A 17,947-nucleotide genomic window follows, 5' to 3' on the forward strand; every position below is an offset into this window, starting at 1 on the left:
TTCCCAGAAACAGGAGAAAACACCTACTTGCCTTGAAAACAGCAAGAGCATTAATTTCCTATCTCTTCAATCATTTGTACATCATATATGATACTGTGTAAAACAAATATTTCAGAAAATGAAGTAGAACACATTGCGACAACTGGAAAATCAAACAAATTTCCTTCACTTAGTTCTCTATCCGTTTGCTGCTTAAACTATTCTGGTTCAAATGAACAAATTACACTTTAGTTGTGAGATATTGGGTGGAACATTTACTCTAAATTACAGAGTTCATAGGCTTGTTATAGGAAAATGTAGCAACCGTATTTGACTTAATATCCCATAGTAAAAAATAATCCCAGTCAAAATAGTTGTTTGTGAGTGGTTTAATAAGTAATAGTAACTCAAATGTTCTTAGAAAATTTTAGGAGGAGGAACAGAGCCTTTGGTTCCTGTAAATAAATTCAAATATTTCTAGCCCCTTTGCAGCTTGAAGTTACCATAAATGTTTGAAGGCTAGGAGCAAGTGTTTCCACCCTCCAAAGCTGCAGAAACACTACTATTATATGAGGACTGTATTTCCTGTAGATGTTGCAAGAATTTAGATCAGTGTTTCTCAACCTTGTCAACTTGAAGATGTCTGGACTTCAACTCCCAGAATTCCCCAGCCAGAATTCTCGGAGTTGAAGTCCAGACATCTTCAAGTTGACAAGGTTGAGAAACACTGATTTAGATTGTTCTAGAGATGCTATAAAAATAGTTTATCTTTCAGTCACTTCCCAACTCCTGAACACATATCTTTGTTTTGGTTGGTTAAATATTTTCTTGACTTCCTTAATTGCCTGACAATGCCTCCTGGTGCTACCCCAGTTCTCATTTTCCACCAGTGTCTCCTGCTTACCTATTTCACCACAGCAATTATGCAGCAATAAACAGAACTGACTTTGATCTTTTAACTTCTTAAAGAGATCCAGCCAGTGGTGGTTTCCAGATCCTGTTGCAACCGGTACAGTTGCAATGGGGCCCAGCGTCCTCCACATGAACGCATGCAGCGTGTGTGCACATGCACACAGCACACGCATGCATTTATCCTCCAGTGACGCCTCCCTGAGCCTCCATGACACTCCAGTTGCTTGGCGGAGCATCGCACAGGTGCTGTACGTGCTGTGTGTGTGTGCAGGCTCGCTGAAGAGTTTAAAGACAGGTAAGGATGACGGGCAGGCAGGTGGGCCCTCTGGAGCACCGTACTGGAATGGTACTCATACCGGGGCGTACTGCCTGCTACCCACCACTGGATACAGCCCCCTTTTTTGCATTCTCTCACCTCAACAGGATCATGCCCATAAAATTCCATCACCAACTGCTGAAAATTAATAGCATATTTCTGGCTATTAGCTAAAAAAACCTGCTGTAAGTCTTCAGAGTAGGCTTAACATGTTTTAGTTGAGAGAAAATAGTCCACACCTGAAACTGTAAAGAATTTCTCTCAAAATTTCATTTTCCAGTGGATGTTATGGCATAATTAACAGTTCTCTTCCTATGATTCCCTCATACTGAAAAAAATAGTTAAAGAGAAACATTATGTTTGGATGTGGTAAGATTGTCTGCCTCTGTGATCTTGTTTTCTTTTTTGTTCCTTGATGCATTTTGGCCTAGTGGCTCTGTTCCCAGCAGCAGTAACTTAAAAATGAATAGAGAATATCATATTTAAAAAGCCACAAATTCTTAGTGTTCCACAAAGTATTAATTCATGTTTCATACAGGAATATTAATTTCAGTAGAAAACTTTTTATATCAATATTTTTGTTGAAGTAAAAAGTATTTTTAATTGCTATCCTCCTGAGGTGGTGCATGTTTTTAACACTATAAAGCCATACAGTATTCGAGATTTATTATAGACAAATACATCAAAAATTCAAGTAGAATTAATTGCTTTTTACTTGGTACTAGCATGATTTTCTATATAGTTTTGAAGAAAAAAAAAGAAAAGGTGTGCTATGGTTCCAAACGGTCCAATTATTTTAAGCAATGTGGATACTCGCCACAAATTTAGTTTGAAAATTCCACTCAGTAACGTTCCCACACGATCCTCTCCTAAATCCCTCCCAAAGCCTTTTCAATCTGATCTATTGTCTTCACATCGGTTGTCTTTGAAACTCAGAAAATGGAGGAACCATTTTCAATGGTTCAATGGTTTTCATCCTCTAGTTTATCAAAATGAGAATATCAAATGTAATTCAAGTGCTCCATCCCCTGAATTGCTATCAGCTGTTGAATAATGGAATCCCCTCACTTCCCTCCACACAAAGATGAAATCTCAGAAATTGTTTGTCCTTTTATCCTTTTTTTTAAAGAATATGGGTTTATGTGCTGGCAAAACAATCTGAAAATAAACAGCAATGGTGGGAAGCTGAAGCAGGAAAGTTCAACCAAAAGAAAAAGAAAGTAAGCAAAACATCTGATGTTGCTCAAGGACTTCTGCCACTGTTCCATTTTTGTATTTAAATGCTCCCATCTCTTGTAAAATTTGTTCTGACTTTTCCCAATAACTGTATCCATGCTTGCAAAAGGACCATGGTGGCTGGATTTGATGAGGGGAAGACATATTGTGAATAATGGATAGAGAAGAGTCAAGGTCAGTGAAGGTTGAACTTCTGTGAAGTTTGGTAATAATAGTTAACACGAGTCCAGAAACTGAGAGGAAGATTAAGACAAAAAATATCACAAGTGAGAAAACGGACTGCCCAGAAAGTCTGCAGAACCTCTGTGATCTAAAAAGAAAAAAAATTCAAAAGTTTTAAATACACCTGAGAAGAGTCAGAAATAACCTAACTCAATTCACAAAAAAGAGATCACAGCATGAATCCATTCCGCCTGGAGCCAATCCCACAGAGGATTATGGAAATGCCCTGAGTTTTTCTTCAGAATTATAATTTACTCCTTTCCTTTGTCCAAACAAGGATTCTTGAGAATTGTAATTCTGTGTCTGTATAAGGGCTTGGAACAGACACAACTCAGCATTGTTCCCAAACTATAATTTCCAAGGTTTTTGGAGAAGTTGCGAAGATTATACTGTCTTAACAGTGCTGGGTTATGAGATAATCACTTGAAGTATAATAACACCATGTAACTGCTAGTTACTTTGCTGTTTTGAAATGAAACAGTTTTTATTTTGGAAAAGTAATGGATTCAGGACATGCAAAAAGACATTTTGGAATATGTCAGCTAAACATGAATTAATAAGATAATTGATCCACTGTTTAGACTTCGAAAATTTAACTGCAGCCATTTGCCATAACAGCTTCTTCCGTTCTTTTAGCTCCACTAGAAGTACCTCACACTGACAAGTCATCAGACCTTGCCTTACTGCTTGTGTGGCTAGTTTTGCTGAGTCTGCGTTTGTTCTGAAAGTATCCATTTGGTGTCAGATTCAGTGCAGAGTTTACACTGGCTTCTGGATGTTGCATGTAGTTTAGTTGGATAAAGGGGGCTTCTCCACCTGAATCATCTGGATTGTGAACCCTCTCTGTTGCAAAGTTGACCGTGTTTTGCTCAGAGGCCATTTTGTTACTAAAGGGGCTGAGATATTTCCCAGTAGGGTTGGCTAAACACTGATTAAAATCTGGAGGAGGGGTGCAGCTTTCATCTGTCTTCACTTGAGTGTCTCCCTCCAGTTTGCCAATTGCTGGTGTAGGGCTGATTTTCTGAGATAAGGTGTGCTTAGCTTTCTTCCATCCTAAGTGATACAGTTCAGCCAGGCTTAAGAAGAGAGAGAAGGCTGCTACCACAAGCATGAAAACGATAAAGATGTTCTTTTCTGTTGGCCGAGAGATATAACAGTTGACTGGATTAGGACAGGGCTGCCGGTGACAGATATAGAGGGTCTCCAGAAAGATTCCATAGAGCATATATTGCCCAACAATGAAAGCAATCTCCATGGTGGTACGGATTAAAATACTGCAGACGTAGGTATTCAGCAAAGTGCCCTGAAGAATTATTCTCCCATTGGGTTCATCCCAGCAGGACAGTTCTATCTTCTCTGGTGCTGGGTAATCCTGCTGGGAAAAAGAGTCACACTTGTTCTGGATTGTCTTTGCTCCTTCCTTGGCCTCCTTAAGTTTCCTCTTCTCCTCCATACGGACAGTATGCATTGCGTGACCCATGTATAGCAGGGATGGTGTGGAGACAAAGATAATCTGAAGGACCCAATACCTGATGTGGGATATTGGGAAAGCTTTGTCATAGCAAACATTCTCACAACCGGGTTGCTGGGTGTCGCATTTGAAATCAGACTGTTCATCTCCCCAGGAAGATTCTGCAGCTGTGCCCAGGACAAGCATCCGGAAGATAAAAAGGACAGTCAACCAGACTTTTCCCACTACTGTTGAATGTTTATGGACTTCTTCAAGGAATTCTCCTAGGAAGCTCCAATCACCCATGTTTATTCAATTGGGAGACTGGCGTCTGAGGGCAAAAGAGAAAAAAGGAGTTATGGTGAACAATGTGTAGGGCATGGAAATGTCTTCCCTAACTTAATGATCTCCAGATATATAGGATTCTAATTCTCTTATAGATGGCCATTAGCCATCCACTGATAATTAGAGTTGAAGTCCTTCACATCTGAATGACATATTGTGCAAAGCAGTAAAGCCTTTGTAAGTGGCTTTAAAAGACATTAAAGGCATGAAAATTTCACCTTAAAATGCAGATTATCATAAAGACAATAAGGGTAGCACATTATTTGTTTGCAATGTTTTTAACTTAAATCAGTGTAGCATAGAAAATAGGTTCAAAATATCTTCAGGGGGTAATATAACCTTTGATTTTAACCTTATTTGTTCATATTCCCAAGCTTTAGACAGTGTTTCTCAACCTGGCAATGTTAAGATGTGTAGACTGTAACTCCAAGAATTCCCAAGTCAGCCATTCTGATAAACACTGCTCTAAGCTATCCCATATACACCATCATCCCAACTGTCTTCTCTAGTGGCCACAACATACCTAGATAGTATGGGAAGTTAAAACAGTGGTGGGCTTATTTCTCTCACTTTAGCAAGGTTTCTCAACCTTGGCAACGTGGCTGGGGAATTCTGGGAGTCAAAGTCCTCTCATCTTGCAAAGGTTGAGAAACTCTCAACTATAGGAAGGGCTGGCTTTCACTATGAAACTCTAGTGAAGAAAGACTCAAGGGGATTCTTAGTACTGTCAGTCATGACACCTTTTCGAGCTACCCATCTCTGATTCATTAATAGATTTGTCTTTCTTAGTTAAAAGTGACAAGATGAATAGGAAAACATGAGTTAGTGTTTCCAAAGGAGTCTTTATTATACCGTTTGTCTGTTTTATTTAAGGGGTTAGATGTTGCAGTCTTCTCTTACCCCGCCCCCCTTTTCCATTGCTTCTGCCATCACTGCTTCTTCAAAACAAAAAATACAATAACTATAGAACATCATTTGCTTGATAGCACTATACACACTCCATCCAGAGAAACACAGTTTATTGCTTTTAATTGACTGATTTTTCAGCTGCACTGGAATTAGAATGCTTGACAGATGTTCTGTTTCCAGATTTATTTCAAGCATTTGTAGCTTTAAATAAATCCCGACACTGAAGTTCCAATGCATGCTGCTGAATACTTGAGAGACTAGCTTCAGACTCTAACCAAAGGATAATGCTAAGTGGAGATAATGACCTTGGGTGTGAGTGTACAGAAGGCTGCTGCCCAGATGGGTGTTAGATCTAGTTTTGCTCATTTGTTATCAGTGACTTCAGTGTCAAGTTAACCAGTATATGACTAAGCGTGAAAATCATAGGGCTGGTACTAAATTGGGAGGTGTTGGGTATGCGAGGACAGCCAAATAATTTTGATCAACCTAGAGAGATTAGGACATACTGACATAGTTTTAAGGCAGTTGAAAAAAAAAGGTTACAGCTGATGCCTCTCAATTTCTCCAAGTTTTACTAGTTTGCAGCCAGCAAAAGGGACTTTTGCTCTTTTAAGAATACATTTTAAAGAGGGAGGATAATTAAAAGGTAGCAAATAGCAAAATTACAATGTAATCTTTAGCCTCAGAAGAAATACTTGTGTGACGTGCTTATATGTTTAAGCTTTGCAGAAAAGTGTCACAGAGTGCATGTCTTCTGTCTTTCATGTGATACTGTTTGGTTAATTAAAGAAACAACTCACAGCTTAAGATAAACAGTAACTGCAACTTAAACTAGATTTTTCCAGAGCAGTAAGAAAGTCCCCACTCTCTTTGTATCTCTAATAATAACCTGCATTCCTAACTCTACCTTTTAGGATCCCTTCATCTCTTACTTTTTCACATTCTTCCTTGATTTTATTACCAACTTCCATAAACATTGTGGTCTATAATATCATATCCTTCATTTTTCTCTCTTTCCTCTGACCAACTGGGAATAATATCTCATGCATAAAATAAAGTGGGTTCTAGTCCAGAAGAAACCATTTAACAATCTCCAGAGATCAGGAAATACTGGGCTTCAGTTGGTGCACACACTGTCAAATGTCAAATATAGCCACATTTGTAATAGTTTTTTTCTTGCATTATTGTGTAAAGGATTGAGGATACATCTAAGAACTAAGGAAGAAAAATGTCAGTCTCTTTCTGTCCACTCTTAAATGTGAATTTGCAAAAGAGTGATGAGAACAATATTTTTGGAAGTTTACTCTAATTCATCATCTAGATTCAATGGTCCCAAATTTATACCAGATAAGCTTTGATTTATGGAGTAAATTGGGAATTGGAAGCATTGAGGAAGGGCTAGGGAAGGGGTTAGGGGTAGTGCAGTTGATGCTTGAGGAAGCCTTATGAGTAGAAATTGTGCATGTGTTCTGGAGCAGTGGCAACATTAATTATGTATAACCAACTACATTATAAATAAAAATTATGATCACTCCATTAAACAACTAGAGATCAAGAAATCCATGCGAAGTATACTTTCTTCCCACCCCTGGTATATTACATACCTGTCCAGGTATATCTTCATTGTATGTAACAATAATTCCATATTTAAATTCAATTGCAACTTTGCTAGGTTAATTAAACTTCCTAACATTTTTATTATTTAATTTGCTGTTAAATGTCAGAGCAACATGATCTTCAACTTACACATTCTGCAGAAACACTTTGTTTCCCAACTTTTCTTTCTTAAGGAGGTCAGCAAATGTACTGGTTATGTTAATATAAAAGAATTTGCTACTTTACCAAGGAATGAAGCACAATTTATTCTTCTTTAGGATGTATAAACTGTTCATTGTTTCTATTTCTTTTAGTGCCATGTGACAAAGAAGACAAGGACAGTGGAGATGGATGTGTGAAATCTGCCCTCAAGTCAAATAGAGAAAGAAAATAAGAGCACATTATGTCATGTTTCTGAATCCTTCTAGCTTTAGCATTTCAAGGGCAAAATAGAGGAATTAAAAAAGAATGCAATATTTGTACTTGGCATAATTCCCAAGTGAACTTGAATCTCATCATCCTGAACTTCTCACACCAAAATTTAGATAAAAGCTGTGAGAAATAAGTTTGTCTAATTAATTATGTCTTTTATACTTCCTTATTGTATTACCTAAGAGGTTATCACATTTTTCAATCATTGTTTCATACTGTATATATTTCAATGAGTGCTACGGTAAATGCTATATTTAAAAATCTTTTCAGAAGAATTCATATATGCTGGCAGCAACTGGCTAACCAGGTGTAGTCTCTGAAGCTGGGGCTAATCTTGGAAATTGAAAAGAAAACCCACCCAGAAAAATGCCCTGTCCAACCCCCCCCCCCCGCTCTCCAATTATATGGAGCTGTATTTGATGCTGAGCAGAATATTTATCTGTTAATAAGCTTTTGACTGATTAAGACTTCAACGCAGTCTAGTAGTCAGAGAAGCCTTGATACTAGAGAAGATGCTAGAGAATCCTCACTATTTCATGAAATTAAGCCACACCTTCTTCAATTCCCTCTTCTTTCTTAGATTAATTTAGATAATGCGATATTTAAAACAAACAAAAATGTCCTGGAAATTCCAAATTTGTATTTTTATATTTTTTTAAAATAATCTCATCGTGAAGCAACTCGAAATATTTTATTTGGTATTTGTCATTTGGATTATTTTGGTTTCCTTTTTGAAATGAATTGCAGGCAATATTAATTCAGTGGAACCTCTGCTTCTGATGAAGCAAACTCTAGTACTCTAGAAATGCCAAGAGAAAATAATATTTTAAACCATATCACAAACCAGTGATGTGCATGTATTAATAGAAAATCTTCATTTTCTATGTACATTTTACTATAAATCTGATGATATAAGAATACAATAAGAAATTGTTGTATTAGTTCTATAGGATAACACTTATCTCTAGCTTGCAGTTAATAAACTGTTGTGCTTCCAAATCACAGGAGAATGTGCTTATTGCTATCCTTACTGCTATTTCTAAAATTAAATGTGTGGGGGACAAAATCAGCATGGAAATAGACTATTTAAGAGTATAGCCTCTACATTATTAAATAGAAGTAAGCCTCAAATCAGGAGGCAGAAAGCTGTAGTCCTATCTAATCTCTTGAGCAAAAATGTAAAGAACTGCACTGTTTCAGGATTATGCAAGAAGCTAAAAACAAAATTCTATAAAACTCTTCCTTGTAATAAAGGAAGATCCCCCCCCAATAAAATTCTACAATTGCAAAGGGTAGATCAATTGTATATTACTGTGGTTACAAAATATCAATAAGAGAATATATTCAAACTTCACAGCTTGTTGTGTCCCCCAATGTTCTGAAAGTACAATTCTGAAAATATTAAGAGGATTAGCATTGACTAACAAAGGAAACATAGAAATGAAAAAATGAAGTTAAAACATATTAGGTTACAGCACTGCTCTTGCTCATTTTTGAATTGCCTCAAAGTTGCATCCCAATTTAGAAAGTGGGTTCCTCCAGTCATTCTGATATAATCTTAAATGTACACAATGAAAGGGAACCCGTTATATCGCTAGATTATTCATGGTTGCTAATGTCCTTTAAAATATTCTGAGTGTAATATAAAAATGTCAAATTCATATACTCTAAAAAGCTCTCCTCTTAATTGCATTTTAGAAACACAGCTTTCATTCTCAAGATAGAAGTGACTAATTTTTACCACTTCATTGCAATCCAGAATTCTGTTTGTAATGATTTTCAAAGAACATTTTTACTTACCTAACTTCTTTCTTCTTGTAATTAGCTGTTCTTTTTACCCAGCATGGAGCCTTGGGAGTTTGTGTTCAAAATTCATTTTTTTTCTCCATCTGCAGCTTGTTAGACATTTACTGTCTTCTCTCTTTATGTGTGTATTTACTTCTCCATCATGTGTTTTGCTCACCCCTTTCCTAGACACTCTTTTTGGCAAAATCAAATAATTTTATAGGTTTCTTTCTTCCTTCATGATCTACTTTTGCAGTTGTTCCTACATAAATACTGCTGTTTTGAAGGTTTTCAGTTGTGCTTTTTTTGGTTGTCAGGAGAGCAAGTACAACTTGTCAAGTGTTCTTTGTAACTGAGGAACAGTGTGAATCCCTTTGCAGTTGCAGCTTTATGAAAAAAAGTTTTCACCACTCATAAAGAAAAAGAATGTTTGGTCTTAATGGGCGGGGCAGAAATAGGTTGCCCCTAGTTATTTCTTAAAAACTCAACCAATGAAAGGACAATCCTTTATTCAGCAAGTCCCTCGTTTATCAAAGATGTGTTTCTTAGGGGCAGAGATAGGTAGACATAAATTATACTGCATTGCTGGACAGTTAAAAAATAGAATCAGAAGTTTGTGGACTTTGCTAGCAAAGCAACCAGCTTAACAAGAATGAATAAGGCACCACTGTTTCTTATCGCACCAAGATTTGTATAATTTCAATATATTTCAAATCCCCTGAAATTCAACATAGCATGTTTTTGCTTTATCCTCACCAACTCAAGTTTGCAAATGCTTTCAGGAGCTTGTTACCAGCACTTGAGTGAATGTGAAAAGTACATATTTCACCAGATAACCTCAGCAAGGTCCTTTAAGATCACATGGGATTCTTCAGACCTTGTGAACACCGAAGAAGCAGAAGAACTCTCTGGGGCATGAACTATGTTACTGATGGACTTGATAAATGGTCTTTGTAAGCTTGTTTGTATGTCTGGGCAGTCATAATTGACTGGATTTGGGAGTGGACCAATCTTCTTTGAGGGAGGGTTAGTGCAGGCTGCCTTTTAAAGTGGAGGTGGTATAGTATGCCTTTTCTAAAGAGATCGCCTCTGACTCCACCTATTTCTGACAACTATCAGTCAGTTGCCAATCTTGCTTTTTGGAGGAAAAGATGGTTCCGTGTCAACTCTAGAGGGTTCCAGAGGAAATGGATTTTATGACTCTTTTGAGTAAAGATTCATACGTGGGCATTACATGGATACATTCCCAGTTATCCTTATATTAAGTTATCTGTGTTATGATCTAAATGGAAGGTGTCATTCAATATAATCAATTTGATATGAGAATTGTGGCTTAATAATAGTATATTATTTCTAAATTCACAGTTCGTATGCATGAGAAAGATTAATCATTTTAATGTTTGCTTCAGTGGGTTCCAAAGTTTTTGCTCCTCTCCCCTATGTTATGTAATGAACCTACACATTGTAATATTGATGTTACATGAAGCCGCTGGGGAAGATAATCCATCAAGTTGACTGAAGTAACATTAATTAAGACTAGAGTTATCATTCAAACCCTATCTTGGTTCTTTGAGGCTGTAAGGGACTTGAGCCTAAAACAAGCTTAGACTAAATCCCTTGAGATGAAATTATTGCATTTCAGTGATCATTCTGGCTCAACATTGGCTTCAACTTTGAAGGTGAAGAGAGTTGCAGTCTTCCTAAAGGAGCAAAGTCTATAACCGGGATGGCGAACCTATGGCACGCAGAGCCATTTGTCAGGGCACGTGAGGCGTTGCCCTTTCAGATGGCCAGCACGCATGCACACGCTGGCCAGCTGACTTCAGCTTTTTTTAGGCCATTTTTCACCCTCCCGAGGCTCCTATAAAGCCCCCAGAGCCTTCAGGAGCCAGTTTTAGCCCTCCGGAGCCTTCAGGTGGAAGTCTCCTGAAGGTTCCTGAAGACTCCAGAGGACTAAAAATGGTCCTATGGACAAACTGGAGGTGACTTCCGGTTTCCTTGTAGGGTCTTTTTCATCCTCCAGAGACTTCAGGGAAGCCTCCTGAAGGTCCCTGAAGGCTCCGGAGAACTAAAAATGGCCCTACGGACAGACTGGAAGTGATTTCTGGTTTGCTCATGGGGTCTTTTTTCATCCTCCGGAGCCTCCGGAAGGCCCCTGAAGGCCCCGGAGGGCTAAAACCGGCCCTACAAGCAAACCAAAGACCATTCCCGAACTTCCGGTTTGCCCAGAGGGCTGGTTTTTTGCACTCCGAAGGCTTCAGGGAAGTCTCTGGAGCCTGGGGAGGGAAAAAAAAGCATGCAAAAAATGAGGGAGAGTGCTGGTCATGTGCACATTTGCACTGGGGTCATGCATTGCATTATGGGTGTGGCACGCCTGCGCACGACCTCCCTGCGTTCCCACCACTTGGCACGCAAACCAAAAAAGGTTTGCCATTACTGATCTATAACTTTGGAGAGATCCTGTATTCACAGCTCCTGTTAGAGCAGCAAATGGCACTGGTAGTCAGGGAGACTTTTCCCATTTAGGAGCCTAATTGGAAGCTGATAATAGAGATTATGCCAAATGCAGGACCTGATTCTTGCAGACAACATTGAGGCCAAGGCCCAACAGTTTTAGAGGTGTAGGTGGCTTACTCGGGATCTACAGTGGACAGGTTAATCAGAAAAGCAAGGCATAGTAAGACGTGAACACAGGAAGCAATGCATAATGCTAATAATGGGCAAAGAGGAAAACAAAGGAGAGGAGGATTAATATACATTAATTAATATATTGAATGAATATTGATTTTAAAAATGATTTTTAAAAAAATATATTATATTCTAATTAAAAAACACCTCTGAAGCTTTGACAAAAAAACAAAGTTAACAAATAGGCTTTTAAACCTGATGTAAATATAAAATAGGAATATCCCTTTAATGGCACAAGTTCGTGCAAAGCTGAAATTTAGAGCTAATGTGGAAGTCTTAAAGGAAGGAGATGGTAAGGAATTCACAGAACCAGTTAATAGATTCCATTGTTCAGTGACATTATTGCCAGACACAACTTTGATATAAGAGATTATTGGTAAAATGACCTAAGGAAAATAGATCACATCACACTTTTTCTTGAGCCAATTAGAAATGAAATGTGAGAAAAAGGCCAAAGCCTTTGTATTCAGACTGTGTTTTTGGCTGAATTAGGAAGATAGGAAACTCAGCAAAATTTGGGAGGTGGGTAGTTGTTCTTTTTCTGTGCAGATCCAGTGCAGGACAATTGATTTTGCTCAATCTGTATATTGTTAAATCTTACAAAAAATTATCATGTTGCTCTTCAAGACAGTCCATGCAAGATTTTGATATCCAGAAGCTACATTCTCACCACTTGAGAGACTGTCTAAAAGAGCCTACAATTTATCAATTAAAAAAATAATCTTACAAATGTATTCATTTGGTTACACCTTTCCCCCAAATCCAAGCCTATATACATGGTTGTCCCCAGCTGTTTGTCCCTTGTGACAGCCGTTCAACTCTATCAGACTGAGAGATAAGAATGGGCCAAGGACACCCTGTAAGTGGGGATATTCTATCCACTATACCTAGATTGCCTTTCCTGATATCTTAACTATTTTTTATTATTTACAATAAATATGCAGTATGATTCAATACAAGTTGGTAGAAAATATGTTCCTTATTTTAATGGGAATGGTCCTCGATAATGTATCCTATTTATTGGTCAATTGTGCCAAAGTCTGAAAAAGAGACAAAATGTGAACTGCTATATAACTGAGAATGAGGGCAATTTTGCAATGCAGCACTAAGTTGCTTGTCTTTCATGCAAGCGTTTTCAATTGCCTTTGCAGCGACATAATATGAAGTTGGTTAAACAAGACTACGTCCATATTTCAAGCTTTCAAACTGAACCTGGTCAGGTGTTCTGTCAGAACAACAGGTATGGCAAATGTCTATGGAGATTCTCAGTCATCCAGGTCATCGCTGTCCCAAAGGTGCTTTTTTGGGGGACGACGACTTTGTTTTTCCCTGAAGATGTTTTGCTTCTCATTCAAGAACTGAAGAAACTTGTTGAATGAGGAGTGAAACGTTTTCAAGGAAAAACAAAATCCAGTTGAAAAAGAACCTTTGGGATAACCAGAATGGCAATGGCCAATTTGTGGGTTCCCCTGTTTCTTTGCCTCTCCCTCAGAAGGTGAGAAAGCAAATGCTATTTAGTTTCTTTTCTATGGGAGGGTCTTTGTGACAATGCGGTTTCCATCCACATAGGCAAAGAACATCAGTGGTCAAAGAATTATGCAATGGAAGGAACTTTAGATATCTTTTGTCCAATCTCTGCTCGGTATAGCAGCTGCTTGCTTATATTTCACTGCTCCACTGATGGATTGGTGGGAAAAAACCCATACCATAATTTCATTGTTCTTTCAATCATTTGAACTATAAGGGGAGAGTGGGAAATTTGCAATTTCACAAACTTATGAATCTTGATTTCAAAACTGAATCAACATTCAAAATAGAACTGATTTGACATATTTATTTATTTACATTTGTTGGCTGCCCAGCTTCAATGGACTTCGGGTAGCATCCAAAACTAGAAAAAAAATCATTTCTTAATACTATACCAATTTAGGAATATATTCATCAGCTTTTGATTTCTGTTCTGTGCTTTTCACTATCAAGTGATGGTTGTTCCCACTAATCAACTATCAAATTTGTTAAACAAGTGCTGCAGGTCACATTTCTACAGAAAATGTAACCTAATCAATCCTAACAGCTCTATCTCTATCCCTTGAGTATTTAGTGTTCTGACTTGTTAATAGATTTGTGGTCTAAGCACATTGCACATACACACATACATATCCTGTTAAAACCCCTGGCTATAATGTGTGTTACTTTTCTTATAGTATTATAAATATTTGGTAATTAAGGTTTTGAACTCTAAAGGAGATGAAAGAAGCCTTGCTTGATATTAAAATTACTTCTGGGTGTTAAAATCCAGATCATTATCTTTATTCTTTATTCTATTTTCATTCTACATTCATTAGTCAGTTTCTTTGCACAGAACAGAAAAACAGACAGAAACTCCCAAGTAATAGTTCAAGAAATCCTGAAACAATTCCAGATGATCTATTTTGTGTTATGACCCAAAATTAAGGATTTAAATAATAAAATGTCAAGATACTTCAATAAAAGAAAACATATTTCTAAATATGCTGTCAACTGTTTTTATAATATCTTTTGAACAGAAATTAATTATTTAGAGCTACCCTTCCTCACTAATCCTCAGTCTTTTTATTATGCCAATCTCATGAATATTTGTCTAGTATAGGCAGTGTCTGTGCACAGTTATTTGAGTATAAATCCCACTTGCTACCCTAGGACATGGATTCCTTCCAGAAAATGCATTCATCACCCAGGCACTCCAGTTATTATCATACTTTTAGGGGAACTTGCATTGTCATTAATTATGTTTCCCATAATTAATTCTATATGTATTTTTAAAAAATCTACAAAAAAATATATCAGAGGAAACGTTTTTGGATTGGTAGGGATAGGAGCACCCCATCTGGAAGACTTCCCCCACCCCCAACTGCAAGACTGCAATGACATCTAATTTATCAGATTATTTTGCAGAACATACATTTTCAATAATGTATTATTTGCCAAGAATCATGTAGCAATGTCATCTTTCAAAACGATAGAAATGCATATTTGTATTCAACAATATCTGCTAATTCTTGGATTAAATGTATGACACTGTAGAATGAAATGGAATCATGGACACATATATAAATACAGTTTTAATGTATTTTAAATATATTAAATTTAAAAATATATTATATATTATATACATAATTTATATATTTTGACCAGACAGGAGAAAACCATGATCACCAACATTTTTAAAAAAATGCTAATAATAAAATTACTAATCCATTAGCTTTCAGATCTCTTTTAGAGTTTGCAGGACTGTACCTTTTCTATTTATATCCAGTATGGATTTTTGTCTGATGTGAGATAAACACAGTTTAGGTGGTTGCTGGAGCTCCAAGCCGCCTTGTCTGGGATCAGCCGGCTGGCTGAAGGATCCCAAAAAATCTAAAAGAAGCACAGTGGAGGGTCTTCCAGCTTCTGTGTGATGTATGACATGCCCCAGCAGCTGTCAGCCTCCTATAGAGTCATCGCCATGAATCGGGATATAAATGTGGTCCCAAAAAAACTTTATTGTAAGCAGTGACTTGGCTCCAGTCAAGCACTTCCTCTGGCTCTCAGGCTCTCTATTTTTAATGAAGGAATTCAGGGTTATCGCAAAGGAAGTCAAATTGTTTTCGGAAAACAATAGCAAAGTAACTAAATGTTTATTAGTTCCTCCCCTGAGGTCTGGGATAGACTTGTCAATTGGACTAATGTGATGTATGGATTATTTATTTAAAAAAACAAAACCAAATTCTTAGGGCTCACATGCCCAACCTTGTTTATACTTTTTTAAAAAAAACTGAATCTAAGCCATGCAGCAATTTAACACTTCAAGTAAAACATTAGTGACAATATAGTGGCATGATATGACTTCCTCTAAGGCTAAGTGTTTACAGGCCCCCTAATGCTCACCTCTCTACAGTGATTTCCCAGTTAAGCAATTCAATTTTGAACTAAAAGTGTGGTAAAAATGAAATAAAGTCTTCCCAGAGAAAACACTAGTCTTTTGCTCTGCGTCACTGAGCACAATCCACTGGGAATTTGTTTATACAGGCTGCATTGAAATTTACGATAACTATTTACAAGAATGTTCATAAGTTTTTTTTAAACTGTAAGTACAGAATGTTGAGAAGAATGTCCCAGGGATCTGACTCTTGATGTTCATTTTTCTCATTATTTCTTAAAAGAAAAGTTCACCCCTTTTAAATCTAAAACTTATTCAGCATTTTCCCACATAAGACAAGGAGTTTGCATTGTAATAAATAAATTGAAGTAAAATAGTGTGATGGCTGAGCATTATCTCTTCTATTTAATCATCTGTAGTTGGAAATGGAGTGTTGAAAGTGTTAGAACAGAGAGGTCTTTTCCTATGATGTGTTGAGTTACTCTGCTACCATTTCCAGGAATTAGGTTTTTGCAAGTTTCTGGTATTGTCTGAAAAGTCTGATACAGTAATGGGCAAAATAAAAGGTTATGTGTGCACAAAGAGCAAACAACAGTACCTCTCACTTTTCACTTTAAACTGTCAAAAAGAAAAGAAAGAAAAATGTATTCATTTATGATTAAATTGTAGCTTTGCAATCTGATGGTTTGAGTTTCAACTCAATGTCACGTACCAGTTGGAAACTGATAGTGGACAAATGCTACAAGACTTTGGAAGTGAATGAGACTACACTTCTTATAGATACAATATGGTGCGCTTGGACATTAATGGAGAATAGAATGGGAAAGAGTATTTTAGACAGTAAACAGCCAATAAATGCAAATGATAACAGCTTGGATAGGTCAAACCAAAAGCTTACTGAAGCTGTTTTCAATTGGCCCACCAGATGTCAGAGGAATAGTAGCCTTCCACTTACGCATCCCAGCAACTGGATGCAGTTTGCTTACAATCAGAATAGTTGTGTAATAATTCAGAGGGTATGAGAGCAACCCATATAATCTGTTTATGGAGGATGAATGAGTCAATTTCTTGACTAGTCAGTTTCAATCAGATTCTTGCAAATAAGATTTGGTTGATCAAACTGGAGAATTTCTCTTTTCAGTTCACAGAAACTTTTGGTGCACATTTCTCCAGATTTATAGATCATTGTTTTCATTCTTTGCCCAACAGTCATAGTTTTTGCAGAACATTCTCTATCATTATTTAACCTTATTTTAATTAATTTATTATTTTCCCTCAGACACTCACCCCCCCCTCTCCAAATATCAAAGTATTAACAACTTTGGGTCATATAAAATAAATGTTTTCTCCCTTATAAGTATCAAGAGTTCACACAATCACACTAATGTAATACAATACAATAAAATAGCAGAGTTGGAAGGGACCTTGGAGGTCTTCTAATCCAATCCCATGCCTAGGCAGGAAACCCTATACTGTTTTAGACAAGTGGCTATCCAACATCTTCTTAAAGACTTCCAGTGTTGGGACATTCACAACTTCTGGAGGCAAGCTGTTCCACTGATTAATTGTTCTAACTGTCAGGAAATTTATCCTCAGTTCTAAGTTGCTTCTCTCCTTGATCAGTTTCCACCCATTGCTTCTTGTTCTACCCTCAGGTGCCTTGGAGAATAGTTTGACTCCCTCTTCTTTGTGGCAACCCCTGAGATATTGGAACGCTGCTATCATGTCTCCTTCTTTCATTAAACTAGGGATACCCAATTCCTGCAACCATTCTTCATATATTTTAGTTTCCAGTCACCTAATCATCTTTGTTGCTCTTCTCTGCACTCTTTCTAGAGTCTCCACATCTTTTTTACATCGTGGCGACCAAAACTGAGTGCAGTATTCCAAGTGTGGCCTTACAAGGCATTATAAAGTGGTATTAACACTTCATGTGATCTTGATTCTATCCCTCTGTTTATGTAGACTAGAACTGTGTTGGCTGTTTTGGCAGCTGCTGCACATTGCTGGCTCATATTTAAATGGTTGTCCACTAGGACTCCAAGATCTCTCTCACAGTTACTACTATTGAGCAAGGTACCACCTATATTGTACCTGTGCAATTCGTTTTTCTTGCCTAAATATAGAACCTTACTCTTTTCACCATTGAATTTCATTTTATTAGATAGTGCCCAAT

At 37.2% G+C, this 17,947-nt stretch overlaps 1 protein-coding gene across 2 annotated transcripts; it reads right to left on the minus strand.

Annotated features, from left to right (window-relative positions):
* Positions 1-2,185: 2,185 nt before the first annotated feature.
* Positions 2,186-15,338, minus strand: GJA5 (gap junction protein alpha 5). Of its 2 annotated transcripts, none has more exons than XM_014076600.2 (2): positions 15,147-15,338; positions 2,186-4,446 (listed from the first exon to the last, which is right to left on the minus strand). In XM_014076600.2, the coding sequence occupies exon 2, from the start codon at positions 4,419-4,421 to the stop codon at positions 3,318-3,320; it is 1,104 nt and encodes a 367-aa protein (XP_013932075.1). In that variant the 5' UTR covers positions 4,422-4,446; positions 15,147-15,338; the 3' UTR covers positions 2,186-3,317. The 2 variants fall into 2 exon arrangements, with proteins under 2 accessions (XP_013932075.1, XP_013932076.1); XM_014076601.2 differs by lacking the exon at positions 15,147-15,338 and adding an exon at positions 9,198-9,558.
* Positions 15,339-17,947: the final 2,609 nt, after the last annotated feature.

This window comes from Thamnophis sirtalis, unplaced genomic scaffold, assembly GCF_051295495.1.
Source record: "Thamnophis sirtalis isolate CommonGarterSnake01/CBP01778 unplaced genomic scaffold, rThaSir2_p1.2 scaffold_8, whole genome shotgun sequence".
In the NCBI taxonomy this organism is placed as follows: domain Eukaryota; kingdom Metazoa; phylum Chordata; class Lepidosauria; order Squamata; family Natricidae; genus Thamnophis; species Thamnophis sirtalis.

Excerpts from the sequence above, each read along its gene's own strand:
- GJA5 (XM_014076600.2), bottom strand. The coding sequence starts at position 4,421 with ATGGGTGATTGGAGCTTCCTAGGAGAATTCCTTGAAGAAGTCCATAAA.